Here is a 26,728-nt window from a genome sequence, read left to right as displayed (position 1 = left end):
TGAAGCCATGGACTCTAATCTGTCTAGGGTGAACCATGTTCTGTAAGCTCCCTGCCCTGTTAATTATTGGAATTCATGATCGCTTCCAAAAGATTCAACCATGTGCTGCAGGTCAGACACCGTACCACGGAACTTATGTAGTGTACTATTTATTTTCAAAAACGATGCCTGTTATTATTTACTTTCTCTTTTATTCATTGCATGGCCTTGAATACACAGTCCTTTTCCCCCTGGAACAGGTACATTTTTTTGTAACGAGTGCACTTCTTTTCTGGAAACAATATGTGGTTGTCTTGTGTCTTAGACTCCTTTCTGACTTTGAGTGTTAAAGCCTCCTCTGTCTTTCTGTTCTAGGTCTTCCAGATTCCTACTTCCTTTCATCAACTTCTTCAGCTATTTCTTTTTGAGACTCCGCGTTAAGGGTTTCTTTTTACCGCTGTTGGGCCACAGGGCTGTGTCTCCTACAGTGGTTCTTTCTTGTCTTCCAGCTGCTGATATTGGGGCGTCCTTTTGCTACTCTTGGAAATGTGGGTGTTGGCGTTGTGTGCATCTCCCAGCAGAGCCGTGCCCTCTGTCCAAGGGGAATTTCCCTCTCTTGTGGACGCTTCTGTTTTGCTTCATTTCCCCTCACTAGAAACACGCGCATGTGGCAGCAGTTCTGCTTGCCCACCTGAGCGTCCATTCGGGCTGTAGTATGTTCCCTAATTTGCCACTCCCAGTCACACTCAACTTTTGCTGAATTTTCTCAAAGCCAGCCTACTTTCCAGCAGTTGTGCTGTGTAGGTTGAGAGTATTCTTTTCTCCCACTTTGACAATGCATTTTTTCTTGACACCCCCCGCCCCTCGAAAGACTACAGTGTTAAAGCCTGTAGACCAGTATTTTGTAGCATTTAATCTCATCTATAACTGTAATATGCAAGGGTTTTCGTGTTAGTTACTCTTTCTGACAAACCCAAAAAGTAGATTTGCACTGGGATATTCCTGTTTTAGGCATCCTTAGAAGAGGTTGCCTACATTTCTTGGCAAAAGTAGTTTGTACACTTGTAATTGTATGATTCTTTTTTTGGTTTATATGCCGAAAATCTCTCCACTACCCCTTTGATGTGATAATCTAGTACAAGTTATTCCTATGCTTTGAAGCACTTTCAGAAACAAACATAGATTGATTTTGTGGAGAAGGGAGTCCATATTCTCAAAACGAAACTATCAGTACTAAACTGTGTTATTCAAATATGAAAAAAGTCATTACATAATCTTTTAGTCACATTTCAAAGGTTAACATGCCACATTTTACATGTATACATCTCAAGTGTTCCATTTGGAATTAATTATACATTCACCATTCATCCGTCTCCTTTTAACACAGATATGCTTACATTCTTGATCAATACAAAATGATTACAGTAAAAACAAGCATTTGCAATGCAATAGGACTTGTTTTCACGCAAGTTTGGGCTATTGACATTACAAATAACAATGCCTTTTATTTTTGTTTTCGTTTTAAAAACATAAATAGAAGGCATTGTCATTTACAATGCCAATAGACCTATTGCATTGCAAAAGCTTGTTTTTGGGAGTGGTAGGGGCATTATAATGCCCATTTAGGGCAGCCCCCGCCCCTACATTTTCACAAAACTAAAGAATCCCTAGGGTCTAGTATGTTTTCTGCTCCCCGAGGGGGCAGAAAGACTATCCCTTTTGTGTTGGGGTGGGGGTATTAGTATGCCCAGGGTGGCCCTCTTTTATTAAAAAAAAGTCACATGTAGTGGGCTTGATCAGGGGCTATTACCCCTATCTGCAAGCCTGGGGGGGAGGACAGAAAGACTGTGGCAAAGGTTTGGGAGGGGTGTTGGCATTATAGTGCCCATTTAGGGCAGCCCCCACCCCTAAGTATAAAAAAAGTCCCTGTTGTATAGTGGGCTTTCTGCTCCCCTGGGGCGCAGATCGGGTATAATAACCCCTGGTGCCTAGTTCGGAGGCTTTTGCCCCCCTATACACCCCAGGGAGGAGGCAGAAAGCCTGTTACTAGTTTTTGGGAGAGGTGGTGGCATTATTGTGCCCATTTAGGGCAGCCCCCACCCCTAAACATTAAAAGAATCCCTGGTGTCTAGTTTGCTTTTTGCCACCCCCTGGGGTGGCAGATTGGGGTCTAGCTTGAGGTAATCAGCAAGACCAGAACTCTAGGAAGTGAGTTGCATCCTCAAGTCCCCTAATTTGACAAAGATGTCCACCCTCAAAAAGTCCTTGACTGCCAAAGCCTGCAGGATCTGCGACCTCTACCTGTTCATTTTAGATCCATTCACTCCATGAAAGTGTTCAAATCAACTCATAAAATGTCTCTTAGCTAAGTTCTAAATTTCATCTGGATTTTAAGACTGACCCCCTGGAGATGCAGGGTTTTTCCCACTTTTCATCCCGTCTTTTCTCCTCTTTGCCTCCTTTCCTTTCTGCCATCTGATTATATTCTCGTCCCAGTATGCACTTTCCATGACATGTTGCATGAATGCCCAGAATTTGCCCAATTTACTAGGGTGGGGGGCAAACGCCCTTGACCAAGGGGCTGCTCCCCCCCCCGTGGTGTCTAGTGGGTGAATCCCTGCTTGGGGATCATCCTCTTGGGGCGATTCTCAAGCAGGGATCCACACAGGAGGGGTACCATTGGAAAGGGGAGATTCTCCCCTTTCCAATGGCACCTCTCCCGTGCTCCATGGGCTGAGATAGCCCCAAGAGCACCAAAGCACTGAAACTGAAACTAGCTGATCGGCTCATTTCAGTTTCAGTTTCATATGCAATGACGTCTGCACGCTATGCGCCCGGTCCTCATTACATATGAAAAGCAAAAATGCCTCGGAAGCTTGGGGGGGAAAAAAGGAAACAGCAGAGGAATTCCGCATTGGTGAACCACAGACGTAATGGTTACGTCCACGACACTCCAGCGCTACAGCCATGGATGTAACCTTTACGTCCATGGCATGGAACCAGTTAAAGGTTCTTTGTCGCCTCTTTCATTGTTTGTGCATGTGCCAGATTAACCATTCTTGTTTAAATCACCTGCTGTGTAGAAGTTTCTTAAATGTTTGACACATGTTCCCTCCCAAGCCATTTGGGATGCCACAGTGAGACCTTAACTTGGTCTAGATATTCTTCATGTGCACGCCTTTCGAGCCAATGCACAGCAGCTCATTGAGTCTTGTAACTTTCAAGACCGTTTTCTTCATTGTATTTACTTCAGCTCACAGCATGAGGGAACTCCAGACTCTTTCAATACAACTGCTCTGCACCAACATTTATACAAACATTCTGGTGCTGAGGACCTGGGCGCCTTTTTTTTTTACAAAAGTTGTGGCTCCTTTTTACATTGGTCAATCCATCACTCTCCCAGCAATCTGTGCTTTATGTCACCCTTCGAAGGTGGAGGAGAGACCCCATCTCATGGACCATGTAAAGCTTTATAAGAGTGTAATCATCTAATACTCGTCTAGGTACATTACTCACTGAATCCCATAAAATCTGTGAAACCACACCAATCATGAATTCAAAACCCTAGCCATGAAGGCTTGCTTCAGGTGTACTATTGGCTCACTCAACCACATTCCAGAAGGAACAGGTGCAAGAACAGCAGACGTAGTCCAAGAGCAGACATAGCATCTATAACAGCCTTAGCGGTGATGTTAGAGCTTGAAAGGAATGAACTGCTTCCATTGCTACTAGGCACTGCAAGTCTCTTATGACTGCTCGAGCATTGTTAGTCTTTCACTGCATGTGCATTGTTCATATTTGCAGAAATAGCACGAGCTCTGTAAATTGTTGTTGCAGGATCTACAGGTTCGCAAACCACTGATGAATAAAATATTTGAAAGGGATATGCTGCATGTGCTGAGACTACTCAAATTACTATGGCCCCTTGCCTCAGGGCACCCATGTCCTGTTGAGGTACTCTGTTAATTAACCCCCCAAATTTTCCCTTTTTGTCCAGCTATTTCAGAATGTGATTCAAACTGATAAAATTGAACTGGAGAAATCTATTTTTAATTACACGTTTAACAAATCCTACAGCTAATAAGGAGCTCCTAAGCTGAGAGGGATGTAATCAATATTACAATGGACCCTACCCATTATGTCCTTTTAGGCATAATGGGAAGGGTCTAGTGCGTGTCCCCTAGGGTTAATCAAACGCTGGCCCTAGTTGGGCGCCATGGTGTACTTTTACACATCTAAGAGCAAATATGTCCCAGATTTAGAAATCCTAACTCTCTGAGGAGTGAAGGCTTCACCAACCCCACAGTTATAAGGAAGGAGATCCTTCAGACTTCAACCCTCAGATCTCCCAACTCTTACTCCAAGATAGTGTGCATTGGACAACACAACGACCAGTCCTTTAAGACTCACAGGAGTATATATAAGTGAGGCACTTTTACTCCAAGGTAGTGTCTATTGGACAACACAACGATCGGTCCTTTAAGACTCACAGGAGTATATATAAGTGAGGCACTTTTACTCCAAGGTAGTGTCTATTGGACAACACAACGATCGGTCCTTTAAGACTCACAGGATTATGTATAAGTGAGGCACTTTTACTCCAAGGTAGTGTCTATTGGACAACACAACGATCGGTCCTTTAAGACTCACAGGATTATGTATAAGTGAGTCACTTTTACTCGAAGGTAGTGTGCATTGGATAACACAACAATCAGTCCTTTAAGACTCTCAGTATTATGTATAAGTGAGTCACTTTTACTCCAAGGTAGTGTGTATTGGACAACACAATGATCAATCCTTTAAGACTCACAGGATTATTTATAAGTGAGTTCACTCTTCAAGATAGTGTGAATTGGACAACACAACGATCAGTCCTTTAAGACTCTCAGGATTATGTGTAAGTGAGTCACTTTTACTCCAAGGTAGTGTGTCTTGGACAACACAACAATCAGTCCTTTAAGACTCACAAGAATATTTATAAGTGAGTTCACTTTTACTCCAAGGTAGTGTGTCTTGGACAACACAACGATCAGTCCTTTAAGACTCACAGGATTATGTATAAGTGAGTCACTTTTACTCCAAGGTAGTGTGAATTGGACAATGTAAGCCTGTTGATCCTGTGTAAGCCTGTTGATCCATTAGCAGGCCCATATAGTTGTGACTGTAAGGGCTGGTCACTCGTGAGGCCCACTAAGATCCATTCCCTGGAAGACGCTACCCCTGCTACTCGCACGGGCGGCGCGGCTCGGGACATCCGGCTCTGGAGTTTAAACGTGAGAACTTTGGTCAAGCACTACCAACTCATTCATGATCTTCTTGAAAAAGAAGATCCTGACCTTTTTTTATTGACTGAAACTTGGCTTCAGGACCCAGACTCGGCTATTTTAAACCTTGCCTTTCCTAAGAACTATACGGTCTTTACGTCTAACAGGACCACAAGAGGAGGGGGCATTGCCATGGCAGTCAAATCCTGTTTTCCTGCAGAATGGAAACCCGCAGGGCTGCCTGCCTGTGAAAGTGCTCTCTTCAAAGTTGCTTTCAGCCATCAGTTTACGTTGAGCGGTATGCTCATCTACCGCCCACCCGGCAATGATTCTGTCTTCAAGTCCGCACTGGCCGATATGGTCAGCCCCATAGCGATGGGTTGTGCCAACTTTAACATCATAGGGGACCTAAATATCCATTTTGATAACAGGTCAGCCACAACCGTGAATACTCTGCTGGCGGATCTTGAAGCCCTCCAACTCAACCAGCTTGTAATTTTTCCGACCCACTCAGGAGGCCATATTCTGGACCCCTTCTTTTCCACACTAGAGGGGGTGAAGATGACAGACCCGATTCAGATGGGATGGACGGATCATTTGCTAGTGGAAGCCTTCTGTCCTATCCACGATAATTCGTTTACATCAGTGGACAGGCCAATTCTAAAAAGGCTTTGGCATAAGCTTAAACTTGAAGATTTTTATAATCTACTGGAACAGAGACCTTTGAGCGCCTTTGACAACGTGGACCAAGGCTACCAACAGTTCTGCACTTGGATCTCCGAGGCACTTGACTCCCTTATACCTTTGAAGTGGTCGAAATATAGGGCGAAAACAGCTAGCCCTTGGTATAATGAGTCTCTTGCCGAGTTGAAAAAATCCTGTCGGAAAATAGAGAGGGAATGGAGAAAATCTTATGATCCTACTCTAAAAATCCGATATTTCGCGGCTCTAAAGAACTATCATAGGGCCATTTGCAGAACACGGGCCGCATTTTACGCTCAGGAATTTGCAGACAGCACTAACCCTTCAAAACTGATTTTCAAGGTCCTGAAGGACTTGATGAAGAAAAGAGCCACCTCAGAGGTGATTTGGAGTAGTGTGGCTCACTGGTTAGAGGCGGCAGGCCTGAGAGCAGAAGTCAGCCTGGGACCAGGGTTCAATTCCCGACGCGGCAGGGTCGTGGACCTTGGTCAGCGGACTTGATAATTCTCACTTCGGTGCTTACTCTAATCAGGGGTTCCACTCGGCAACTCTGGGCATTAGCTTGCCTAATCTCCACAATGGCCCCACCAATTCCGGGGATGCCTGGCTCCACCTTGGGGACTCCCAGCAAGGGACCATCCCACAGGGAAAGCCAGGACGGGTTCCCCAGAGTTATACAGCGCCGGGACGCCCCGTTGCTGGGGCAGCTGTGCGCTTTACAAGTATACTACATTTGCACAGACTCCCACTGTGAGAACCTCGCCATCTTTTTCTTGGAGAACGTGCAAAAAATCTACCGAGGATTTGATCTATGTCAGCCGACTCTTGTGGTAGCTGACTCTGATCCCCTGGGGTATGTGCCTCTGGCTATAATACCTGATTTGTCTATGGAGATCTTTGACAAATTTAGCCTCAGGATTAAATCAGGCTCCCCTTTGGACCCGTTGAAGCCGGCCCTTATTAACACGCTCTCCCCGTTGTGCCGGACTCCCATATTGAATCTTATCAATATGTCGTTGTCCAGTGGAGTAGTTCCCACCGCCTGGAAACAGGCGGTGGTCACTCCTATACTAAAAAAGGCCAACTCTGACCCTCGGCTGTTGGAGAACTATCGACCCATCTCCCTATTGCCTTGGATCTCTAAAGTAGCGGAAGCCCATGTTAATTCTGTTCTGGCTGAGCATCTGGCTCGCAACCAGATACTGGATCCCAGTCAGAATGGCTTCCGGCCAGGACACAGTACCGAGACGGCGCTACTTTACATCATTGAACATCTGCGCCAGGTACTTGATTCAGGACGTACAGCAGCGCTTCTACTATTAGACCTTAGCGCTGCTTTCGATACTGTGTCCCACCAGATATTGATCCAACGCCTAGTGGAGGCTGGAGTCACTGATATCGCCCTGGAGTGGTTCCGATCATTTTTGTCTGATCGAGCCTTTAAGGTGGCGATATCACCAGGCCAATCCACCATCCATCCCCTGGAGCTGGGAGTCCCGCAGGGCTCTTCGTTGAGCCCTACAATGTTCAACCTCTACGTGAAACCGTTAGCTGCGGTCGTCAAACAGTGGGGTCTGGTGATGACCTCATATGCAGACGACACGCAGCTGGCGGTGACACTTAGTGGAGACCCTGAGGTGGAGGCTCCCAGATTCCGTGCGGGACTTGTGGCAGTAGCAGGCTGGCTACGCACCAATTGCCTACAGTTGAATGCCACCAAAACTGAGGTGTTGGTGTTGGGGATGCATGCCGAGCTATGGGGAAAGCAATGGTGGCCACCAGAGCTGGGCGTCACTCCGATTCCAGCGTCTGGAGTGAAAAATTTGGGCATCTGGTTGGACCCTGTGCTCTCCTTCATGGAACATACTAAAAAGACGGCAGCCACGTGCTATGGCATCCTGCGGGGCATAAGGCCGGTCCTGAAATATTTTGATCCCCCCACCAGACAGCTTGTGGTCCAGGCGTCGATCTTATCCCGACTGGACTACGGCAGCTCGCTGATGTTGGGGGTGAATCAGGCGGAGGCCTCGAGGCTCCAGAGGGTACAAAATGCCGCGGCACGAGCCATTGTGGGCCTCCCCAGACACTGTTCGGTGTCAGGTACCATCTCGGCCCTTCACTGGCTTCCGGTCAGACAGCGGATTAAGTTTAAGGCGCTGTGTCTGGCCTTTAAAATTCTGAAGTCTTCTTCGCCGCCGGCACTCGCCAATCTACTCACTCCCTACATCCCTCTGAGATCACTAAGATCAGAGGCCCTACACCTGGCAGTTTGTCCTCGCTTTAAATTGAGTAGAATGGGCGGCCGCTCATTCCGGGTGCTCGCAGCTGGGCTTTGGAATTCGCTACCGGTATCTATTCGAGCCCTTAATGACCTGTTCGCCTTTAGGCAGGCGATCAAAACTTTTCTGTTTCCCGCTTCTTAACATTCCTTTTTTTAAATATGTGTTATGTTACAGTGCCTGTCAAAGCGCCAGGACGCCCCTTTGCTGGGGCAGCTGTGCGCGATAAAAATAAAATTAACATAACATAACATAACATAACAACACAACGATCAGTCCTGTAAGACTCACAGGATTATGTATAAGTGAGTCACTTTTACTCCAAGGTAGTGTGCATTGGATAACACAACAATCAGTCCTTTAAGACTCTCAGTATTATGTATAAGTGAGTCACTTTTACTCCAAGGTAGTGTGTATTGGACAACACAATGATCAGTCCTTTAAGACTCACAGGATTATTTATAAGTGAGTTCACTCTTACTTCAAGATAGTTTGAATTGGACAACACAACGATCAGTCCTTTAAGACTCTCAGGATTATGTATAAGTGAGTCACTTTTACTCCAAGATAGTATGAATTGGACAACACAACGATCAGTCCTTTAAGACTCCTAGGATTATGTATAAGTGAGTCACTTTTACTCCAAGATAGTGTGAATTGGACAACACAACAATCAGTCCTTTAAGACTCTCAGAATTATGTATAAGTGAGTCACTTTTACTCCAAGGTAGTGTGAATTGGACAACACAACGATCAGTCCTTTAAGACACTCAGGATTATGTATAAGTGAATCACTTTTACTCCAAGGTAGTGTGAATTGGACAACACAACGATCAGTCCTTTAAGACTCTCAGGATTATGTATAAGTGAGTCACTTTTACTCCAAGGTAGTGTGAATTGGACAACACAACGATCAGTCCTTTAAGACTCTCAGGATTATGTATAAGTGAGTCACTTTTACTCCAAGGTAGTGTGAATTGGACAACACAACGATCAGTCCTTTAAGACTCTCAGGATTATGTATAAGTGAGTCACTTTTACTCCAAGATAGTATGAATTGGACAACACAACGATCAGTCCTTTAAGACTCCTAGGATTATGTATAAGTGAGTCACTTTTACTCCAAGATAGTGTGAATTGGACAACACAACAATCAGTCCTTTAAGACTCTCAGAATTATGTATAAGTGAGTCACTTTTACTCCAAGGTAGTGTGAATTGGACAACACAACGATCAGTCCTTTAAGACTCTCAGGATTATGTATAAGTGAGTCACTTTTACTCCAAGGTAGTGTGAATTGGACAACACAACGATCAGTCCTTTAAGACTCTCAGGATTATGTATAAGTGAATCACTTTTACTTCAAGATAGTGTGAATTGGACAACACAACGATCAGTCCTTTAAGACTCTCAGGATTATGTATAAGTGAGTCACTTTTACTCCAAGGTAGTGTGAATTGGACAACACAACGATCAGTCCTTTAAGACTCTCAGGATTATGTATAAGTGAGTCACTTTTACTCCAAGATAGTGTGAATTGGACAACACAACGATCAGTCCTTTAAGACTCTCAGGATTATGTATAAGTGAGTCACTTTTACTCCAAGATAGTATGAATTGGACAACACAACAATCAGTCCTTTAAGACTCCTAGGATTATGTATAAGTGAGTCACTTTTACTCCAAGATAGTGTGAATTGGACAACACAACAATCAGTCCTTTAAGACTCTCAGAATTATGTATAAGTGAGTCACTTTTACTCCAAGGTAGTGTGAATTGGACAACACAACGATCAGTCCTTTAAGACTCTCAGGATTATGTATAAGTGAGTCACTTTTACTCCAAGGTAGTGTGAATTGGACAACACAACGATCAGTCCTTTAAGACTCTCAGGATTATGTATAAGTGAATCACTTTTACTTCAAGATAGTGTGAATTGGACAACACAACGATCAGTCCTTTAAGACTCTCAGGATTATGTATAAGTGAGTCACTTTTACTCCAAGGTAGTGTGAATTGGACAACACAACGATCAGTCCTTTAAGACTCTCAGGATTATGTATAAGTGAGTCACTTTTACTCCAAGATAGTGTGAATTGGACAACACAACGATCAGTCCTTTAAGACTCTCAGGATTATGTATAAGTGAGTCACTTTTACTCCAAGGTAGTGTGAATTGGACAACACAACGATCAGTCCTTTAAGACTCTCAGGATTATGTATAAGTGAGTTCCAGAGCTCCTTCCCCACATGAGGGACCACACAGAAGAAATCTGCACTATATATTTTAGTAGGTTTATGAAAGTTAATGACCTATCCAAGTCCAAATATTATGAATATATGTAACTACTATAAACAGAACAAGCATGAAGATATGAGCAATCAAACTGAAAATTCGAGAAAATTGGTAACATGGTTAATGGTTTTTTATCTAACCACTATATGGTGGAACCCTCCTTTCAAGGCCTTAGCTCAGTTATACTTATTCAGCATGGAAAGTGCCTACATCAGTCACTCATAAGGCCCTGAAGCGCTTACTTTACAAGATGTTTTCTCATTCTGATACTGTGCACTGCTTCAGAGACAAGTTCGCGTAGCGCCTCTTTTTGGCATTCCATCCTCTAAGAGTACAAAGAGTGACTCGAGCTGCGCTACAAGTCCATGGTCTTCGGGGCTGAAATGTCTGGATCACAAGACTTATTCGTTATGGAAATCACAAGATGTCCTTTTTGACGAAATGCCTGTACATTGAGGGTAAATACACTTATCAATATCTTGAAATGAGGCAGACGTGATTTGTGATGTAAAATGCATACATTTGCATATGAATTCAAATGCATTCCTGCTTAAACTTAACATGTATGTAACTCAAACCACTAACATATCTTATATGAACTATTTGTTGCAGTATCAAAATAATACATATTATACAAAACATGTCTTTATAAAAAAATAAATTTATGAACGAATGTATAAATGAAAAAAATACAGACCACAAAATTGGGAAACACAAAGCACATGACAACGTCCTGTAAAATGCTTTCTGGGTTAGAATGTTTGCCATTCGCCTACTCACTACAGGTTTCTTTCTTGGAATCTCATGGGTAACCTTCTCCAGCCAAGATCCTCGCACGGGTCTCTGATAGCCTGTTCAAAGTGAGTCGTCAGCACAATGCCTCCCCCACTGACTGTCCAAATTAACTGACCACCATCTCTTCATGAAAGCTTGAGCTATTCAGCAAGACCAGAACTCTAGAAAGTGAGTCTCTCCCTCAAGTTTCTTCATTTGACAAATATGTTAACCCTCAAAAGTCCTTCACTGCCAAAATCCAGAGGGTCTGGGACCCCTATCAGTTCATTTCAGATCCAATCACTCATGAAAGTGTTCAAATCAACTCAAAAAGTGTCTCTTGGGTAAGTTCTACATTTCATCTGTATTTTAAGGCTGACCCCCTTGGAGATACAGTGTTTTTCCCACTTTTCATCCAGTCTTTTATCTTTTCCACCTCCTTTCTTTTCTGCCATCTGATTATATTCTCGGCCCAGTATGCACTTTCCACGACTTTGCATGGATGCTCAGAATTTGGATTTTCTGTAAACTCTCATTAGGTCTCGCCTAGCATTGCAGCGCATGTGCTGCTCGCTCGAGAGAGGAGATTTCAGAAGGGGACTTGAAGCCCCGCCCATCCTTTTCATTGGGTCGCGTCAGCGTTTATGCTAAACGCTGGCTTCTCATTGAAAGGGATGCTCTAGGGCCACTGCCCTTTCTTCCTTACGTCCAGCCCATCCAGACTGGCTCGTCTGCTTTACGGCTGTCGTGAAGCATTTTCTTATCTTAACATCTGTTTCACTGAGCCGGGTGAAAGCGCTATGCAAATATAAACAAGCGGCTGTCTTCCCACTGGGCTGATCAGGATTTCTACCTTATGGGACTGACTGACTCCGCATAGCCATGAAGGCATTTCCAGCTCACTGTCTGTGGTCTGTGCCTCACTCTCTATGGCCCGTACTTCACTCTCCATGGTCTATGCCTCACTTTCTATGGTGTGTGCGTCACTGTCCGTGGTCTGTGCTTCACTGTCCGTGTACTGTACCTCACTCTCCATGGCCCGTGCCTCACTGTCCGTGTACTGTACCTTACTCTCCGTGGCCTGTGCCTCACTGTCCGTGTACTGTACCTCACTCTCCGTGGCCCGTGCCTCACTGTCCGTGTACTGTACCTCACTCCGTGGCCTGTGCCTCACTGTCCGTGTACTGTACCTCACTCTCCGTGGCCCGTGCCTCACTGTCCGTGTACTGTACCTTACTCTCCGTGGCCTGTGCCTCACTGTCCGTGTACTGTACCTCACTCTCCGTGGCCAGTGCCTCACTGTCCGTGTACTGTACCTCACTCCGTGGCCTGTGCCTCACTGTCCGTGTACTTTACCTCACTCTCCGTGGCCCGTGCCTCATTGTCTGTGTACCGTACCTCACTCTCCTTGACCCGTGCCTCACTGTCCATGCTCTGTGCCTCACTCTCCATGGCCCGTGACTCACTCTCCGTGGTCTGTGCCTCACTCTCCATGGCCCGTGACTCACTCTCCGTGGTCTGTGCCTCACTCTCCATGGCCCGTGCATCACTGTCCGTGGTCTATGCCTCACTCTCCATGGCCCGTGCCTCACTGTCCGTGGTCTGTGCCTCACTCTCCATGGCCCGTGCATCACTGTCCGTGGTCTGTGCCTCACTCTCCATGGCCGGTACATCACTGTATGTGGTCTGTGCCACACTCTCCATGGCCTTCTCGCTTTCATTTATGTGTTTCACTATTTCTCCCGCCCCCTTTCTCCTTCACTTTTTTGGGTCTCGTCTAGCTATTGCTGTTAAGCAATCGCTATGCGAGAGATATAGAGAGCTGCTCCAGGAAAGCTTACCAAGGGGCTTTTGAATGCGGATTATGGACAGTGCATGTGCTCCATGTGCGCACTTGCCATTTTCTCCCCCGCCCCCCCATCAGACTTGAAAGGAAGCCACTCGCACACCACCATTCCACCATTTGTCTCAGACTTCAAAGGAATGCCTCCCGCTCCCCCGCCCCACTGCCACAGCAATGCCGAGAGCTTTTTTTTATTGCAGTTCCATGACGTGCTCTCTGTTTAAAGCCTGCACTGCTTGTTTACCTTTTAGCATGCGCGTTTTATTCTCTAATAAGACACTGCGTGCAAATTTTGTGACATGAAATAGTGTGGCATGAACTACAAAATACGCTGGATTTTTACTAATACGATGTAGTTTCATTAGCATGTCATAAAACCGATTTTGTATAACCCAGTCCCTCCTGAATGTGGTTACCTCCCGACTGTCTGCTATTCATTTAATTAAACCATGTAATTGCTTCCCCGCTTCCAAACCTGTATATTTTTCTGCAAGTCAGCCGGTAAAACTAATTTAGCGATGTGAACGTACATAGTAATATACATTCAGGGACACTTATGTAGCATTTCTGACAATTCTCACGCAGCCCCACATCGATCATAAGATATGTTTTCTTACGTGGTTTATGCCATTTTCGCTAGTATAAATAAATCAAGAAAAATATCACATTTGGAAACTTGTCCTAAGAAGAAACCAAGCACTTCCTGAAAGAACGATTTTCAAATTATGCAGCAAGACGCGTAATCACTCTTTCCTTGCTGTTCGTCCAAACTTTTTGGCAAGGTTCATTTCCGCTTCTCACAGACGCTCATAAAACATGCGCAATTGTGCAAGTGACACAGGAACCGGACTCTGTGTGTGTTGGGGCATTAACACCAGGCCTATTGGCTTTGTCAATGCTCGTTTTTAATGCAGGCACTTCATTTAATTAGTCAGGCGTGGCACGCAACTAGTGATATCTGAGTGTTACATTTTCAGTATCTTTGGTTAAATTAGAAGATTTTTTTTGCGTTAAATGAGAAATACAAGTTTAGCTTTTTGAAAGGTGTAGAGATGAAGAAAAAATAAAATGTCTTCCAAACCACATTTTCCCACTACATTTTCCAAGTTGTGTATAGCCGGAAACATATACACACATGAAAATATTTTTTATTTAAAAAAAGTTGCATCAAGATAGTACGTATCGCAACTACGGAGCAAGGAATAGGGACATTCTGATAAGCTGCCTAGACTAGAGCACAACAGCGGTCCAACTTTTATCCATAAGAGTCACATCTTTGTCAGATTTTCCGCATATTTACGCCAGATAAATACATATGAAATAAATCTGAATAGGAATCCATGTTGTTGTTGAAAGGTTTCTGCTGAAAAACAGTATGGCATTGAACCTCGTGGAATAAGACAAGACACCCACACACTTTCTTCAAGTGAGCACAGGGAGTGATTCACCTGCTTTCTACAGCATTCAATTTTCAGTTGCCATCAATTTTCAAACAAACTGTTCATGCTAAAAAAAAAATCTGCATAATTCGCTTGCGTACACATGGATTATGTTTACACCACTGTCCAATAGCAAAACACTAAAAATTCTTCCCAGAGGCACTTCTGCTTTATTGGTGAGGCACTCGGGTTACTGCAATTTAATGGAGGATGTAGGTAATACACATGTCCCTTCTCAAAATATGTTTATGTCAGATGAATCTCCAGATCTGCTCATTAGCTATGACCCCTGTCACGACACACAGGTTACGGATTAATGTGGGGTTCAACTTCATAAGTCACTGGGGTATTCCATGAAACATCAGAGTTTTAATACGTCATCTCTTATGTCTGGCACTATTGTGATACGTTAAGGTATTTTTTTTCTTTCTCACCACAATGGTTGTATCCGTGTCCTACCTTTCTGCTCATTCCGTGTTCTCCCCTTTCCGTTCTACCATCTCCTCACCCACCCTTTCTTCACCCCCTAACCCTCTCTATGCCGCCTCACCCCACCTAACTCTCTCTTCATGCAATCTCCCCACCATCCAACTCCACACTCCAACTCCACCCTCCAACACCATCCTCCAACTCCATCCTCCAACTCCACCCTCCAACTCCACCCTCCAACACCAACTCCACCCTCCAACGCCAACTCCACCCTCCAACTCCACCCTCCAACTCCGACTCCAACTCCACCTCCACCCTCCAACACCAACTCCAACTCCAACTCCACCCTCCAACTCCAACTCCACCTTCCAACTCCAACTCCAACTCCACCTCCACCCATCCAACTCCAACTCCACCCTCCAACTCCAACTCCACCCTCCAACTCCAAATCCACCCTCCAACTCCAACTCCACCCCCCAACTCCACCCTCCAACTCCACCCTCCAACTCCACCCGACAACTCCACCCTACAACTTCAACTACACACTCCAACTCCACCCTCCAACTCCAACTCCACCCTCCAACTCTACCCTCCAACTCCAAATCCACCCTCCAACTCCAAATCCACCCTCCAACTCCACCCTCCAACTTCACCCTCCAACTCCATCTCCACCTCCACCCTCCAACTCCACCCTCCAACTCCACCCTCCAACTGCACCCTCCAACTCCAACTCCTACTCCACCCTCCACCTCCACCCTCCAACTCCAGCCTCCAACTCCAGCCTCCAACTCCACCCTCCAACTCCAACTTCCAACTCCAACTTCCAACTCCAGCCTCCAACTCCACCCTCATACTCCAACTCCACACTCCAACTCCACCCTCCAACTCCAACTCCACCCTCCAACTCCACCCTTCAACTCCAACTTCCAACTCCACCCTCCAACTCCACCCTTCAACTCCAACTTCCAACTCCACCCTCCAACTCCACCCTCCAACTTCAACTCCACCCTCCAACTCCAAATCCACCCTTCAACTCTACCCTCCAACTCCAAATCCACCCTCCAACTCCACCCTCCAACTCCACCCACCAACTCCAACCTCCAACTCCACCCTCCAACTCCAACTCCACCCTCCAACTCCACCTCCACCCTCCAACTCCAACTCCACCCTCCAACTCCACCCTCCAACTCCACCCTCCAACTCCACCCTCCAACTCCACCCTCCAACTCCACCCTCCAACTTCACCCTCCAACTCCACCCTCCAACTCCACCCTCCAACTCCACCCTCCAACTCCACCCTCCAACTCCACCCTCCAACTCCAAATCTACCCTCCAACTCTACCCTCCAACTCCAACTCCAGCCTCCAACTCCAACTCCACCCTCCAACTCCACCCTCTAACTCCACCTTCATCCTCCAACTCCACCCTCCAACTCCACCCTCCAACTCCACCCTTCAACTCCAGCCTCCAACTCCACCCTACAACTCGACCCTCCAACTCCAGCCTCCAACTCCAACTCCACCCTCCAACTCCGCCCTCCAACTCCAACTCCAGCCTCCAACTCCACCCTCCAACTCCACACTCCAACTGCACCCTCCAACTCCACACTCCAACTCCACCCTCCAACTCCAAATCCACCCTCCAACTCCAACTCCACCCTCCAACTCCAACTCCACCCTCCAACTCCACCCTCCAACTCCAACTCCACCCCCCAACTCCACCTTCCAACTCCACCCTCCAACTCCAACTCCACCAACTCCAACTACCAACTCCACCCTCCAACTCCAACTCCACCCTCCAACTCCACCCTTCAACTCCACCCTCCAACTCCACCCTCCAACTCCACCCTCCAACTCCACCCTCCAACTCCAAGTCCACCCTCCAACTCTACCCTCCAACTCCAAATCCACCCTCCAACTCCACCTTCATCCTCCAACTCCACCCTCCAACTCCACCCTTCAACTCCAGCCTCCAACTCCACACTCCAACTCCACCCTCCAACTCCAAATCCACCCTCCAACTCCAACTCCACCCTCCAAATCCAACTCCACCCTCCAACTCCACCCTCCAACTCCTCCCTCCAACTCCACCCTCTAACTCCGCCAACTCCAACTCCATCAACTCCACCCTCCAACTCCAACTCCACCCTCCAACTCCACCCTCCAACTCCAACTCCACCCTCCACCTCCACCCTCCAACTCTACCCTCCAACTCCACCCACCAACTCCACTCTCCAACTCCAACTCCACCCTCCAACTCCACCCTCCAACTCCACCCTCCAACTCCACCCTCCAACTCCACCCTTCAACTCCACCCTCCAACTCCACCCTCCAACTCCACCCTCCAACTCTAAGTCCACCCTCCAACTCTACCCTCCAACTCCAAATCCACCCTCCAACTCCACCTTCATCCTCCAACTCCACCCTCCAACTCCACCCTTCAACTCCAGCCTCCAACTCCACCCTCCAACTCGACCCTCCAACTTCAGCCTCCAACTCCAACTCCACCCTCCAACTCCAACTCCAGCCTCCAACTCCAACTCCACCCTCCAACTCCACACTCCAACTGCATCCTCCAACTCCACCTCCACCCTCCAACTCCACCCTCCAACTCCAAATCCACCCTCCAACTCCACCCTCCAACTCCAACTCCACCCTCCAACTCCACCCTCCATCTCCACCCTCTAACTCCACCCTCCAACTCCACCTTCCAACTCCACCCTCCAACTCCAACTTCACCAACTCCAACTCCACCCTCCAACTCCACCCTCCAACTCCATCCTTCAACTCCACCCTCCAACTCCAACTTCCAACTCCAACTTCCAACTCCACCCTCCAACTCCACCCTCATACTCCAACTCTACCCTCCAACTCTACCTTCCAACTGCACCCTCCAACTCCACCCTCCAACTCCACCCTCCATCACTCAAGATCACCACCACATCACTCAGGGACACCACCACATCACTCGGGAACACCACCTCATCACTCGGGGTCACCACCACATCACTCGGGGACACCACCACATCACTCGAGGACACCTCCACATCACTTGGGGACACCACCACTCATCACTCGGGGACACCACCACTCATCACTCAGGGACACCACACCATCACTCATCACTCGGGGACACCATCACTCATCACTCGGGGACACCACCACTCATCACGCGGGGACACCACCACATCACGCGGGGACACCACCATATCACTTGGGGACACCACCACATCACTCGGGAACACCACCACATCACTCGGGAACACCACCACATCACTCGTGGAAACCACCACATCACTCGGGGACACCACCACATCACTCAAATACACCACCACATCACTCAAATACACCACCACATCACTCAAATACACCACCACATCACTCAGCCCAACCACATTATCACTCAACACCACAAAAGCACTGTCCTTGCTTGCTAACAACAAGCATTGCCATAGCCAATAGGACTCGCATTAGGAAAGTGTTAGATATTGGCTTTGTGAATAATGATGCCATTAATTTATATATTTTCAAAGCCAACACATATTAAAAAACTGTGTCATTTACAATACCAATAGCTCACACTTTCCTAATGCGAGACCTATTGCATTGCAAATGCTTGTTCTTCCAGTCGCCCTTTGCGGGCGCTGCGGCACTGCGGCCTTCAGGAGGCCTCCATGGGGGCACCCAATCCTGGGGGGCACGGCTCAGGCCTCCCGGGGCCCCTGGCGCAGCAGCCGCCGTGAGCAGTGTGATGGGTAATGCCGGTCAGTGAGCTTTATTCCTTTCTAGGTCTGTGAACGTGCGGCGGCACAGCTCATCTCGATGACATGGCTGGAGTTATTCTTACATAGTATAAACCTCTGTGTATGCCGATCTGTGGCACTCTTTTTAGGTCTTCTTCTCTCTCTGCCTCCCCCCCCAACACACATTTAAAAAAAAAAACTTTAATAAGCGTGGTGGCGTCTTCACGGACACTGGGCTATGCAGAGAAGTGTGGCTCACCGATTACAGCGGCAGACTCTGAGGCAAAGGTCTGGCCCGGGACCAGGGTTCAATTCCCGACGCGGCAGGGTCTTGGGCTCAAGGTCCACGGATTCGATAATTCTCGCCTCGGTGCCTACTCTAATAATGGGTCCCACTCTGCAACTCTGGGCAATAGCTTGCTTAATCTCCACATCGGCCCCGAAAGCGCTAGGATGCCTGGCTTCTCACAGGGAAAGCCAGGAAGGGTTCCACAGCGGTATACAGCGCCAGGATGCCTGAAAGGTGATAGTGCGCTTTACAAGTATACATACATACATACATACATGCAATGCAATAGGTGTTGCTTTTGGTATTGTAAATAACAATGCCTTTTAATTTTTTTAAAGGCATTGCCATTTACAATGTCAATAGCTCAAAATAATGCCATTGAGCGACCTATTGCATTGTAAATGTTATTTTTTTTAAGACACAGAGGCGTGTATTATGCATTACTTGGCTTGCTTTGTCTTTACAGAACCAAGGAAAATATTGTAACAAAAATACTCAAATTCCCAGAATCCATTGTAATGCATGACTACAGGAGACTAACCTGGGTGCACTAGAATGGTTTGTGGTAATTGTAATAAAGTGGACAGGATATCTTCCACGTTGGTGATGCAATAACCTGTCCACCAAACTCTAATCAGGACAAAAGTCTACAACAAGGGTTGTAGGAGGAGAGAGAACAAGCATTAGAGGAAGAGTGGTGCAGAGCGGGGCTAGAGGCAGAGGTAGTCCCAGCCGCTCCGGAAAAGGGATCTGAGTCTGAGAGAGTGAACTGATAGCAAATGATCCTTGGATCTGTTGTGGGAACGCCCCAAGAGCGTTTCTAAGGATCCTCTTGTGTCCCAGCTCATATTGTCTGACACCTGAACACTCAACTGGATCTACCCCTCGAGGCAGACATCCTCCAGGTGTTGTGCTAGGGCTCCAGTGCTAAAACCGTCGTAGCAAGTGCTCATGTGAAGCTGTAGGAACGGACAAATTGTACACCAATACACCACCTAGTACAGATGGAAGCAGACCCGGAAACTAACATGCACCTGCCTGTCCACCTCCTCTGTTTATACCACATAAGCGTCTACCTGTGCACCTCCTCTGTTTATACCTCATAAGCACCTACCTGTGCGCATCCTCTGTTTGTACCTCATAAGCACCTACCTGTGCACCTCCTCTGTTTATACCTCATAAGCACCTACCTGTGCTTCTCCTCTGTGTATACCTCATAAGCACCTACCTGTGCACCTCCTCTGTTTGTACCTCATAAGCACCTACCTGTGCTCCTCCTCTGTTTGTACCTCATAAGCACCTGCCTGCGCACCTCCCCTGTTTATACCTCATAAGAGCCTACTTGTGCACATCCTCTGTTTATACCTCATAAGCACCTACCTGTGCACCTTCTCTGTTTATACCTCATAAGCACCTACCTGTGCTCCTCCTCTGTTTATACCTCATAAGAGCCTACCTGTGCTCCTCCTCTGTTTATACCTCATAAGCACCTGCCTGTGCTCCTCCTCTGTTAATACCTCATAAGAGCCTACTTGTGCTCCTCCTCTGTTTATACCTCATAAGCTCTTACCTGTGCACCTCCTCTGTTTATACCTCATAAGAGCCTACCTGTGGACCTCCTCTGTTTATACCTCATAAGCACCTACCTGTGCTCCTCCTCAATTTATACCTCATAAGCACCTACCTGTGCACCTCCTCTGTTTATACCTCATAAGAGCCTACCCTTGCACCTCCTCTGTTTGTATCTCATAAGCACCTACCTGTGCACCTCCTCTGTTTATACCTCCTAAGCACCTACCTGTGCACCTCCTCTGTTTACACCCCATAAGAGCCTACCTGTGGACCTCCTCTGTTTGTACATCATAAGCACCTACCTGTGCACCTCCTCTGTTTATACCTCATAAGAGCCTACCCTTGCACCTCCTCTGTTTGTATCTCATAAGCACCTACCTGTGCACCTCCTCTGTTTATACCTCCTAAGCACCTACCTGTGCACCTCCTCTGTTTACACCCCATAAGAGCCTACCTGTGGACCTCCTCTGTTTGTACATCATAAGCACCTACCTGTGCACCTCCTCTGTTTATACCTCATAAGAGCCTACCCTTGCACCTCCTCTGTTTGTATCTCATAAGCACCTACCTGTGCACCTCCTCTGTTTATACCTCATAAGAGCCTACCCTTGCACCTCCTCTGTGTGTACCTCATAAGCACCTACCTGTGCACCTCCTCTGTTTATAACTCATAAGCACCTACCTGTGCACCTCCTCTGTTTATACCTCATAAGAGCCTACACTTGCACCTCCTCTTTTTGTATCTCATAAACACCAACCCCTGCACTTCTTCTGTTTGTACCTACCAGTGCACTGTCTCATTTGCACCTCATAAGAACCTACCTGCGCACTTCCTTTGTTTATACCTCATAAGCAACCACCTGTGCACCACCTCTGTTTATACCTCATAAGCACCTACCTGTGCGCCTCCTCTGTACCTCATAAGCACCTGCCTGTGCACCTGCTCTGTTTATACCTCATAAGCATCTACCTGTGCGTCTTCTCTTTTTTATCTCATAAACACCGACCTCTGCACTTCCTCTGTTTGTACCTCATATGCACCTACCAGTGCCCTTTCTCATTTGCACCTCATAAGCATCAACCTGTGCACCTCCTCTGTACCTCATAAGCACCTGCCTGTGCGTCTTCTCTTTTTGTATCTCATAAACACTGACCTCTGCACTTCCTCTGTTTGTACCTCATAAGCACCTACCTGTTCACCTTCTCTGTTTGTATCGCATATGCATGAGAAATTGCATTACTTAACGGACAGCAAAGTAAATAAATGAGTTGGCACTTGAGCTGATCCAGTGTGACCAGGAAAGCACTGACGTTTGTGAACGGATTTACCTTGGTTATATACTTTCTGAAGAGTCCCTTTTGGTAGATACTTCCTGAAACTGAAGATAGAGCATCAAATTCTGACTCTCTTTTTTTCCATAATCTGTTCTTTTATGAAATCTTGTTCATGTGCATCTACCTTAAGCTCTACCTGTAGCATGTAGCGCTCCATGAGGGCAATTTCTTTAATGTGGTTACTCTGTGAATGGGGAGAGGTGTGGCGCAGTGGCCATAGTGGCTGACTCTGGAGTGCGTGGCTCACAGATCGATCACCGGCCCCAGCGGCAGCTCTGCACCTTGTGACTCTGGGCAACAGATCACTTAATCTCCCCAACGGCCCCAGCGCCTTGAAACCTTAAGGGGTGATATGTGGAATATAGATATTGTACTATGTGAACACTGGTAGAGCACATGCTATTCAGAAATTAATGAGATGTGACGTGAATTTAAGTATATGTCTGTGTACGGTGAAATATCCCTTGATAAGTTCAAATATGATAAAGGATAGATGTCTTTTACAACCAGATAAATATTGTGTATTCATATTCTGTTTCATTTGCATTTAGTCATTATAAATCTTTTTACATTCAACAGGACACAAAGTCTGGAATGCACAAACTGATTATGAATAATGAAGATAATACTTTAACACTGCAAAACAACTGTCAGAAATAAGAAGGACCAGTATACAGGAAAGCATAAGTGCAGTCGGCGACAGATGAGCCTGACCATCAACGGACAGATCCTGCAAGAAGCTGTGAGGACTATTCAGTGAATGTACGAGTCTGCGCTGTGCAGCTCCACACCACAAGATGAAGAAATGAACTCTGGAAAATGAAGGCAACAACACTAACAAAACAGTGCCTGTATAAACAGGCATCCAACACCGGCTGTGATCATGGGATTGGTATGATGTGGTTACAACAGTTTAGTGATTCCTAAAATGATAACAGACCATCATTCAATGCTCTAGATGTATTTTTAACTCTTCCCGGCTACACCTCAACAATCAGAGAAAAGGACAACGGAGTGGAGACAAATAACTGACGGAGAAAGGAAAGAGGAGTTCTGCTGTCTAAAAGACATAGTACAGTCCAAATTTGTTCTGGCCAGATGGAAGAATAATCTTTACCCTCAAGCATCAAAACTTTATTCCATTCTAAAGACACAATCACTTGCAAGGAAACCTGACATATATTAGGAGTGTGGCACGTATTTCGTGACCATTGAATTTTATTTTTAAATTGGAAATAAAACAGCCTAAATACCAACACATACAGGAAATGTGAGACAACACAAGTGTTTTATCAACCATGTCGACCCTTCAGGAAACACAGTCATGGGAAGTGGATAAAAATATACCCGACCCAGAGACACTAACCAAGGAAGAAGAATCATACACAAGCAGTGAAATCTTTAGTTTATCATCGCTACTAATGCACCATCAGCAAACACACACAGAAGAAAAACTGTTCCATTGCACTGAATGTGTGCAAAGCTTTAGTCATTTAGCACTCCTAAAAGAGCATCTGCAAACACACACAATGGAAAAGCCATTCAGATGCAGTGAATGTGGGAAGAGCTTTAATCAGGTATCACACCTCCAAAGACATCAAGCAACACACACAGGGGAAAAACCCTACCATTGCAATGAATGTGTGAAGAGCTTTAGTCTGTTATCACACCTCCAAAGACATCATCGAACACACACTGGGGAAAAACCGTACCATTGCAGTGAATGTGTGAAGAGCTTTAGTCGGTTATCATACCTACAGCTACATCAGCGAACACACACAGGGGAAAAACCATACCATTGCAGTGAATGTGTGAAGAGCTTTAGCCGGTTATCACACCTCCAAAGACATCAGCAAACACACACAAGGGAAAAACTATACCATTGTAATGAATGTGTGAAAAGCTTTAATCTGTTATCACACCTCCAAAGACATCAGCAAACTCACACAGGAGAAAAACCATTCAGGTGCAATGAATGTGTGAAGAGTTTTTGTCACTTATCAGAGCTACGAAGACATCAGCTAACACACACAGGGGAAAAACCATTCAAGTGCAGTGAATGTGTGAAGAGCTTTAGTCAATTATCAAACCTATATAGTCATCAGCGAACACACACAGGGGAAAAACCATACCATTGTAGTGAATGTGGGAAGAGCTTTAGTCGATTAACACACCTTGAAAGACATTATCAAACATTATTTAGTCGGTTATCACACCTTGAAGGACATCAGCCAACACACACAGGGGAAAAACCATACCATTGCAATGAATGTGTAAAGAGCTTTAGTTTGCTATCACACCTCCAAAGACATCTGCAAACACACACAGGCGAAAAACCATACCATTGCAACGAGTGTGTGAAGAGTTTTAGTCGGTTATCACACCTCCAAAGACATCATCGAACGCACACTGGGGAAAAACCGTACCATTGCAATGAATGTGTGAAGAGCTTTAGTCGGTTATCACAGCTACAGCTACATCAACGAACACACACAGGTGAAAAACCATACCATTGCAGTGAATGTGTTAAGAGCTTTAGTCGGTTATCACATCTACAACTGCATCAGCGAACACACACTGGTGAAAAACCATACAATTGCAACGAATGTATGAAGACCTTCAGTCGGTTATCACACCTCCAAAGACATCAGCGAACGCACACAGGGGAAAAACCCTACCATTGCAATGAATGTGTGAAAAGCTTTAGTCTGTTATCACACCTCCAAAGACATCAGCAAACACACACAGGGGAAAAACCATACCATTGCAATGAATGTGTGAAGACATACAGTCAGTTAACACACCTCCAAAGACATCAGCTAACGCATACAGGAGAAAAACTATACCATTGCAGTGAATGTGGGAGTAGTTTTAGCACATCTTCAACATTAAGAAGTCATCAGCGAACACACACAGGGGAAAAACCATATCATTGCAGTGAATGTGGAAGTAGTTTTAGTCAATCTTCAACATTAAGGAATCATCAGCGAACTCACACAGGGGAAAAACCATTCAAGTGCAATGAATGTGTGAAGAGTTTTTGTAACTTATCAGACCTACAAAGACATCAGCTAACACACACAGGGGAAAAACCATTCCAGTGCATTGAATGTGGGAAGAGCTTTAGTCAATTATCAAACCTATATAGTCATCAGCGAACACATAGAGGAGAAAAACCATACCGTTGTAGTGAGTGTGAGAAGAGCTTTAGTCGGTTAACACACCTTGAAAGACATTATCAAACACACACAGGGGAAAAACCATACAATTGCAGTGAATGTTTGAAACAGTTTACTCGGTTATCACACCTCCAAAGGCATCAGCAAACACACACAGGGGAATAGCAATGAATGTGTGACGAGCTTTAGTCAGTCAAAACACCTCCATGTTCACCAGTGAACATGCACAGGAAAAGAACATACCATTGCAATGAATGTGTGAAGAGGTTTTGTCCGTTATCAGTTCTCAAATGACATCAGCGAATACACACAGGGTAAAAACCATACCACTGCAGTGAATGTGGAAGAAGTTTTAATGAATCTTCAACATTAAAGAATTATGAGCGAGCACACGGAGGTGTAAAGCCGTTCAAAAGCAGTGAATGTGTGAAAAGATGTAGTCGATTATCATGTCGAAAAAACCATCAGCAAATTACAGAAGATGATAACATTACAATTATGTGGGACATTCTAATGGCAGAAGATAAAACGTACATTATATAGGACCCGACTACCAGAAAAGAAAAATATCCAAACACACCTGATCATGCTACCTGAAAAAGCAACACAATAAAAAATACTTGGACCAGTCAGAAGTTTTCACCTTACTTTAGGGATGTTGCTGTGGATCACGGATTTTTGTACTATTGAATCACTAGGTTGTATTCCTAACCTAATAAAAAGAACCCCAGCGAATATGTTTATTCTCCAGGTGTGTCTGTGTCCCTCACATTACCTACTCATTTCCGCCCTGATGAAGGTGTGGCCCCGTCCTGGGCTGTACACCGAAACGTGCATAGGCGTTTCAACTTTTTTTGTGTTTTTGGACATTGCCCCTTTATACCATCGGGATGATTCACGTGAAACTTTTCAACTCCACATCAGTTGGCAGTCTCACCACCTTGATTGATGTGTGATGTTTTAGGACCCTATGGTGTTTGAATGAATGTATGCCAGTATGAATGAATGTTAATATGAATGAAGTGATGTGTGGGACACTATAGATTATCACTGATGTCTATTGTGTATTTATTTATGCATTTCTCAAGCTTGTTACGTATGTCTTGATATGATGACAATAAAGAGAAGTCTGTGGTTATATGGCTTGAAAATATGTACGAGTCAGTCCCAGATAGTGTTGTATAATATTGGGACCCGTTCTTCATGCTGTTTTTATATTTAAAGATAGGCAGGTGCCCCTTCTCTATCGTTGGTTCTACATATTCTCCCCTGCTCCACCTGCCTTGTATTGTTCCCAGGGGACCCCCTTTGATTGGTCTGTGGAAGATACGCCAAGACCGGCCCCAAGTCACTCTCATCGCCCTTTAGAGCTTCTCCATAAGTCCCCTTCGCAAGCTGCCATGCAGACTAGACCTTCTCTCCGAGTTGAAGGGAATGGTGCTACTTCCCAGTTTGCAAGGCCTTCATCTTCATGCCTGGAGATTGAGCAGGGACATCTGAACTCTTCCCAGTGACATCATCCCACCAGTTCTGTTGTGTTTCTATCTAGGACCCTAATTCGACGTTCCCGATTTATGCCCTTATGTGGCTATAACAAATAATATC

The 26,728-nt window shown here is 45.7% G+C and overlaps 1 protein-coding gene across 1 annotated transcript in view; it reads left to right on the top strand.

Annotated features, from left to right (window-relative positions):
• Positions 1 to 26,728, top strand: part of LOC144821698 (uncharacterized) — a 164,633-nt gene that overhangs the window by 28,897 nt on the left and 109,008 nt on the right. Inside the window, exon 2 of the mRNA XM_078678916.1 lies at positions 22,524 to 25,287. Coding sequence (XP_078535042.1) covers positions 23,243 to 25,287 — 2,045 coding nt within the window. The 5' untranslated portion in view covers positions 22,524 to 23,242. The remainder of the gene's footprint in view (positions 1 to 22,523; positions 25,288 to 26,728) is intronic.

The sequence above is a fragment of the Lissotriton helveticus genome, chromosome 2_2, assembly GCF_964261635.1.
Source record: "Lissotriton helveticus chromosome 2_2, aLisHel1.1, whole genome shotgun sequence".
Taxonomy (NCBI): domain Eukaryota; kingdom Metazoa; phylum Chordata; class Amphibia; order Caudata; family Salamandridae; genus Lissotriton; species Lissotriton helveticus.
The sequence above is the reverse complement of the archived record's forward strand: the minus strand, read 5'-3'. Positions and strand labels throughout refer to the sequence as shown.